Consider the following 7,304-nt stretch of genomic DNA (forward strand, 5'->3'; position numbering starts at 1 on the left):
TGATTGGTCGACGCCTGCATCAGGGGGTTATGCAGGCGGGGTGCCAGGAAGCCAAGTGGTTATGTTGCGGTCCCCCGTGTGCAGAGGCAACAGGCCTCATGGTAGCAGCCTTGGGTTCGAATCCGACCTCTCTGCCTACTGATGCATGTTATCTCCCGCTCTCTCCCTTCAGCTCTCCTACTTCAGTATCTTATAAAGAGGCATTTCAAATCTCTGAGGCATGTCATTATCTGCAGCCTGCATGTATATATTAAAGGCTGTTAACTCTGCCCTCTGAAAATGTAAAGTGTCACCACTAACAGTATATATATATATATATATATATATATATATATATATATATATATATATACACACACACACACACACACACATTATAGATAGATAGAGGTGCTGGTGGAATAATACGTTTTCTTATGCAAACTTGCAGCAGGGGAAACGAAAGACAAAAAAGAAAAGATGGCCTGCTTAAGTGGGAAGGCGGATCTTGGAGTGACATCATGATCACCGCACCCCTCTCTCGGATTATAAATGCAGCATGGATGCCTGCAGACAGTCCTTTCCGAACTCAGAGAGCCGCTGAAGCTGAGAGGAGAGGGCCGGTCACTGCTGCAACAACAATCATCATCATGGCACCAGCTGGAGCAAAGAAGGTAACTGAGGCGAGCACAGACCTCACAGCAGCTTGAGCTGGGAACTTTAAACTTAATGCACGCTTCAAGTTTTGCAGCCACATCATCCTGGTGTGTCGGAGGAAGTTTTGCGCTCTGTTAAATGACGTAAAAGTAAACAGTCACAAACTTTGCGCGTGCTTTAAATCTCGTGCAGGGTATCCTGGAGCGTCTGGATGCAGGAGAAGTGGTCTTAGGGGACGGAGGCTTTGTCTTCGCCCTCGAAAAGAGAGGCTACGTCAAAGCAGGACCATGGACACCTGAGGCTGCAGCCGAGCACCCTGAAGCAGGTAGGCCTCCTTCTCCTTCCCGTGTTATTTGTTTGAGCTGTGCTGGTGCTCAAACCTGTTCATCCACTTTTTATGTAGTAATTTAAAAAAAAAAAAAAAAAAAAAAAACTATAAACAAACCTGGTTTCTGTTTGATTCAGTGCGGCAGCTGCACAGGGAGTTCCTGAGAGCTGGCTCCAATGTCATGCAGACATTCACTTTCTACGCTAGCGATGATAAACTGGAGAACAGAGGCCTCCAACAGCAATTCACTGTGAGTAGAGTTAAGCTGTGTGTGTGTGTGTAGCTGCAGCTGCTCTCATGCCTCATGCTCAGGAGATGGCAGCTTGGCACCAGAGATGGCATGACTCCAGCTTCCTTCAGGAAAGCATGAAACCTCTCTGTGCCCGATGAGAAACACCAGTTCTGTATTTGTTTTTTAAACCTGCAGGGTCAGCAGATCAACGAAGCCGCCTGTGACCTGGCCAGAGAGGTGGCCAATGAGGGCGACGCTCTGGTGGCTGGTGGGGTCTCTCAGACACCCTCGTACCTCAGCTGCAAGAGTCAGGACGACGTCAAGGCCATCTTCAAGAAGCAGCTCGACGTCTTCGTCAAGAAAAACGTGGACTTCCTGATTGCAGAGGTACTTTGCTGAAACATCATAGTCCCCCCCCCCCCCCCCCTCATTTCAAAGCTGCAGCTCAGTGTCACATGAGGGGAAATAAAAACATCTGAGAGGGCCTGTTTTTATTAGTAACGCCCCCCCTCCAAAAAAAAGTTCAGCTTCAGTTTAATGTGACCTGTAAAATAACTGTCAATTATATCAAACAAAAAGACAAACTGTGCTTCAGGCTCACTCAGTCATCTGTGTGTTTGACACTAAAGTAACTGAACTGGTTGAAGTCAAAGAGCCGTGTTGTGCTGCACTGAGTGTACGATGCATTTCTTCTATACGATGTGCAGCGAGGTAGCGTTGGCACTTTTAATAGTCGGGAAGGAATTTAAAAAACCTGTTCAGTGATGTGTTGGCGGTGCATCTGTCTTTAAGTTTAAGATCTAACATGTTGAGTGACGTGGAGGGGGGGGGGGGGGTTTGCTGATTTCCAGCTTTGCAGAAAAGCTCCTGATTGGATCAAACTGAGAACAACATGTTCAGACTGCTTCATGAGTCTGTGGAGAGGAAACCTCAGAGTCTTAACGAGCTGTGATCAGAGTTAATGTGAGAACACCTGGAAGTGTTTGAAAACTGAACCGTCTGCAAACGGCGTCGAGTCAAAAAGACGTGAAGAAAGAGACATTTAAAGGTCATGATGACAAATCCAACAGAAAATAAAAAAAAAAACTGCTAAACTATAATAAGACGGTTTCAAAATAAAAGCATTGGCTGTGCAGTGCTCTAACCTCAAGACCAGCACTTCTTTCAACATGTAATTTAGTGGACTCCTTCTCTTGGGCAGAATCCATAATAAGTTCTGGAGCACACGTCGCTTTAGGCAGATTCATTCAGATGAGTTTGACTCTGAGGAACAAAGTGTGAAAAAATAAGAATCAAGAGGAATCGTATTAGTTTTAATCACTTTGACGTTTTGCAGTACTTTGAGCATGTGGAGGAGGCAGAGTGGGCGGTCCAGGTCCTGAAGACTACCCAGAAGCCCGTGGCTGCGACTCTGTGCATCGGACCTGAAGGAGACCTGAACGGGGTCAGCCCTGGAGAGTGTGCCGTCAGACTCGTCAAAGCTGGTAAGAGTGTGTGTGTGTGGCGTCCTGTCGTACATCGTCAGCGGTGAAGAGCGCCCACATCACACTGCAGACAGACGAAGGTTAAACTTCGACCTCTGGTTTTACATACCGGGTTAAACATTCTTCTGACCTCTCCGTCTCAGACTGGGCAAAATAAAACCATGAGAAGAGTTTAAACATTTCCAATGTTTGGCAGGATTACATGCGTGCCAATCATCGGTTAGAATTTCTCAGATTCTAGTTGATGAGCTACAGCATAAAGTCATCAGATCAGAACACTTTTAACTGATCAGGGAAAGTGTAAGAAATATTTTACAACTGCTTCAGATAGAAGTGATTGTACCCGAGCTAAAAAGCCTCTGCATGTTTCTAATAAGCTCCAGCAGCAGAAAGCTGCTCAAACTAGGATCAATGTTGGAGATGAAACATGGAGAGAGGTTAGAACGCAGAAAGCTTTACAGACCCATGCAGAGCTGGCTAAACACTGAAGCTACAGTGTCCACCACATGCAGAGCTGGCTAAACACTGAAGCTACAGTGTCCACCACATGCAGAGCTGGCTAAACACTGAAGCTACAGTGTCCACCACATGCAGAGCTGGCTAAACACTGAAGCTACAGTGTCCACCACATGCTGACCTGTGTGAGAGGAGACAGCTCTCTGTGATGATTAGAGTTTAGACTGCAGTACTCATTTTAAACACTAGGGGGCAGGGTGACATACTGGAGAAGAAAAAAGGCAGAACATGAATGCAACACTTCAGGCTTCTTAAACAGCTTTCCCATCATTAAAACACCTGATCGATGGATCAATCTTTAGATGTGTAGCGTCAACTCGAGACGCGTTACAAAAAGCAGGTAAAGGATCTTACTCAGAGCCGAGCTTATCCAGTCATAGCATGACAAGAAAAAAAATCCCCTGATAAATTCTTCTGGTGTGACTAATTACTCCCCTTTCTTCATTTAAGTGAGTTTGTTGACTTTCTCTTGGCGTGTGAGACTCTTCTTATTTAATCTGCACAGCAGGCTGTGACCTGGAGTGGCTCTGTTTTTAAAAGCTTTATGTAGGATAGAAAACGTCTTTGGCGCCCTCCGGTGGAAGGAAGACGCTTAACTTTTTTTTTTTTTTTTTTTTGAACTGAGAAACACAGTAGTTGTGAAAGTTTGTCCCACTTCTATCCAAAAAAACCTAAGATCTTGTCGAGACTTTAAAAAAAAAAAAACCTTGAATGTAGTCCTCCAAAATGGCTGCACGCTCCCGTCAGGACACCTGTACCACGGTTTGTTAGTGACGCCTTCTGCACGTTCTGAATCTTAAGCGTTTATTCATCATGTTGGTTCTGCTCTGAAATGTGTCAGACTGGGTTTCACCTCTCGTTGTTCATCTTGGCTCAGGTTTTTTGTCTTCCTCCTTCCAGGAGCTCAGATTGTGGGCGTGAACTGCCACTTTGACCCCGACACCTGCGTGAAGACGGTGAAGATGATGAAGGAGGGAGTGGAGAAAGCTGGCCTGAAGGCTCACTACATGAGCCAGCCGCTTGCTTACCACACGCCTGACTGCAACTGCCAGGGCTTCATCGACCTGCCCGAGTTCCCCTTCAGTACGTGAAGCGCCGCTGCGTCTCCACCTTTAATACCAGAAACTGTAAAACCTTGCAGAGTGCTGATTGGTGTTCTTCTGCAGGTCTGGAGCCGAGGATCCTGACCAGATGGGACATGCAGAAATACGCCCGGGACGCGTTCAACGCCGGCATTCGTTACATCGGAGGCTGCTGCGGGTTCGAGCCCTATCACGTGCGTGCTCTGGCGGAGGAGCTGGCGCCCGAGAGGGGCTTCCTGCCTGCAGGATCTGACAAGCACGGCAACTGGGGCAGCGGCCTGGAGATGCACACCAAACCTTGGGTCAGAGCCAGGTAAAGATTTCTCTTATATTCATGAATGCAAAAGGAAGGATCCAGAAATCTTCGTGTGTAAATGGCGTCCTGTATTTTGTCGTCCTCCCGTAGAGCTCGTCGTGATTACTGGGAGAAGCTGAAGCCCGCCTCCGGCCGCCCTCTCTGCCCCTCCATGTCCACGCCCGACGGCTGGGGCGTTACCAAAGGCCACGCAGACCTGATGCAGCAGAAGGAGGCCACGTCCCAGGAGCAGCTGAAGGCGCTCTTCGACAAGGCCAACAAAAGCCAATGAGCTCCAGGTTGGCGTCGGCCGGGTGGCGTCTGCTCGCACGCCGCTGCGTTTAATACCAAAAAAGATCAACATGCTGAACTCTCTCTCTCTCTCTCTCTCTCTCTCTCTCTCTCTTTTAGGACCATTTTTACTCTCTGATGCTTCATGTTAGCTTTCCAGACTTGATAACATTAACTGTCTGATTTAATGAGTTACTGTGACTTTAAGAGAACAGCTGTGAATGCACACGGGTTCAAGCTTTAACACTCCAAAATGCCCGCTGTTGTATTGCAATGAAGAAGAAAAAAAAAAATCTCCTGTGAAACAATAAAGAAATTAACTAAAAAGAGCGACTGAGTGGATTTTTTTTTTTGTCCTGGTGGCAGTTGTTGGTTCGAGCGCCTCATGTGCAGAGGTTGTGGTCCCTGTTTTTTTTTTTTTTTTTTTTTTTTTTTTTTGGGGGGGGGTCAAGCCTGTAGCTCCTTTCCTGCATGTCGTCTTACCCACTGTCCTATCTCTCCAAAAAAAAGGCATGCAACCCCCCAATTAAACCTTCAAATGACAGCTTTGGTCAAAATCATTCTACTCCAGTTTCAGTCACAAGACGATCCATCGCCTTCAAATAATCCGACCCCGGCTCGTAACAACCAATGAATGTGCTCACAGACCCCAGTGTAAAATCCTGAAGACTAAAGGGGGGACAGGGCTTCACTGTCGGAGCCCCCCAGACTCTTTAACGGCTTCTCTGAGATCAGACCTGTTTTTATTTCTCTGTACTGATTTAGAAATGATCCTCTGCTGCCACCCTGTGGACTGTTGCATAACTACAGGTGAGCTGTAGCCCTCAGTCATCAAGTTCAGGTTTAAACTCGGTGTTTATGTAGCTGAATGGTCTTCAGTGATTGGTGGATTTGATGTGTGGAGGCTGCATGTCTGACACAGTTAAGTAATGCTGGCTTTTGTAGCGGCTGTCCGAGGGGACTCGTGATTTCCTGTTTACACAGGACTGTTGGCAGAGATTCTCTGGTGGGAATATGGAAAAAACCCCACTGCTGTACTTTATTTATAGTTGACCTTCACCCAGTGAACCATTTTTATTTTTTTTTCAATAACCTTTCAACCAAAAGTCCCAAAACAAGGCTGCAGTGTGAGGCGAGCTCCTAATTCTCAGTGATCTCTTCTCATCCACAACAGAATCCAATGTTTGACTTCTGGTCTACGAAGCATTCAGCATGTTTCTGACGACAGCCTGATCCGATCCCTCAGATCAGCACCCACACGCTCCTCTGGATTCAAGGTGGGTTTAGTCACCTGCTGACCTCAGATCTGTGGAAAGATCTGCAATTACTTCAATAAGGGGGAATTAATTTTACACGGTTGTTGAGACATGCTACACACACACGACCCTGTGGACATACACTGAGAGATGTCAGAGGGAGGGAGCTGCTCATGAAAGACTACCTGAGTAGTTTGGGAGTTTGGTGGCTTGCTCACGGGCACATCAGCAGCGCCCTGGAGCCTCTCCAACTACCAGCAACCAGCAGCAATTTTGAGAGTGGTCTTAAAACACTACTTTTCTCTCGTGCTTTAGCTGCTGGTGTGTGTGTGTGTGTGTGTGTGTGGTGTTTATGTGCTCTATGTTAGTTGAAATCTGTGAAAGCTCTTCATGCAGACTTGATTTAGTTTGATTTGAATAAATCTGTTTGCCTTTGAACTGTGAATTCTCGTTGCTGTTTCATTTTTTTAATCTGGGGAATCTCCCGTCTGCACAACAAACGCACCTTTTCAGCCAAGTCGACCCTGAACTCTGAAAAACAAAGGCAGGAAACTACGGAGCCCCTGATGTGCCAAAAGGAAAAAAGAAAAGAACGTGTTAGATGAAAAGTTGTTTCTATGAGATAATCATCTTGTGTGCAGAATATATGAATTTGAGCAAACATGAAGATGATTAGTGTGATATTCTCCTGTTCACACTGAATCATCTAAAATCTGTGAAGAAGTGGAGCTTCTTCTTTGAAGAGATGAAAAGTTTTATTTGACCTCAGACATTTAAAACAAATAAAAACAACTGTAAGATTGATCATGTACACAGGAAGAGGATTGAGTTTAACAGTATTCATGTTTTTATCTATGAAACAGGTTGATTTAACCAGGCAGTTTAAAGCAAACACTGTGTTATCTTTGGTCCACGTGGTGTTGCCGTACAGCATTTGGACGTCTCGACGTTCTCTGCGTGATTGCGTCATGGATTTACCCACGTGCGGATGTTTATGCTCCTCGTGCACGTCTGCCAGCGACGGACACAAGCAGAAAGAGAGAGAGAGAGAGAGAGAATGAGAGAGAGAGAGGGGGGGAGGGGGAGAGATAGAGGGGCAGGAAATGATAATTATTTTTAATTTAAGAACATCAAAGTTTTAAATCGATGATTTATTTGTTCTCTCGTTCTGTTCGTTTGTTTAA

The 7,304-nt window shown here is 45.9% G+C and overlaps 1 protein-coding gene across 1 annotated transcript; it reads left to right on the plus strand.

Moving 5' to 3' along the window:
- Positions 1 to 527: 527 nt before the first annotated feature.
- bhmt (betaine-homocysteine methyltransferase) lies at positions 528 to 5,193 on the plus strand. Its single transcript, XM_079364463.1, has 8 exons — positions 528 to 653; positions 829 to 961; positions 1,102 to 1,214; positions 1,392 to 1,583; positions 2,533 to 2,680; positions 4,097 to 4,279; positions 4,363 to 4,591; positions 4,685 to 5,193. The coding sequence occupies exons 1-8, from the start codon at positions 543 to 545 to the stop codon at positions 4,863 to 4,865; spliced, it is 1,290 nt and encodes a 429-aa protein (XP_079220589.1). The 5' UTR covers positions 528 to 542; the 3' UTR covers positions 4,866 to 5,193.
- The last annotated feature ends 2,111 nt before the right edge of the window (positions 5,194 to 7,304 follow it).

The sequence above is a fragment of the Symphodus melops genome (assembly GCF_947650265.1).
Source record: "Symphodus melops genome assembly, chromosome: 16".
Taxonomy (NCBI): domain Eukaryota; kingdom Metazoa; phylum Chordata; class Actinopteri; order Labriformes; family Labridae; genus Symphodus; species Symphodus melops.

Bases quoted from the DNA above. Each gene is read 5' to 3' on its own strand.
- bhmt (XM_079364463.1), top strand. From the start codon at position 543: ATGCCTGCAGACAGTCCTTTCCGAACTCAGAGAGCCGCTGAAGCTGAG. The intron at 654-828 runs GTAACTGAGGCG...AATCTCGTGCAG, and splicing joins CACCAGCTGGAGCAAAGAAG to GGTATCCTGGAGCGTCTGGA. The intron at 4,592-4,684 runs GTAAAGATTTCT...GTCCTCCCGTAG, and splicing joins AAACCTTGGGTCAGAGCCAG to AGCTCGTCGTGATTACTGGG.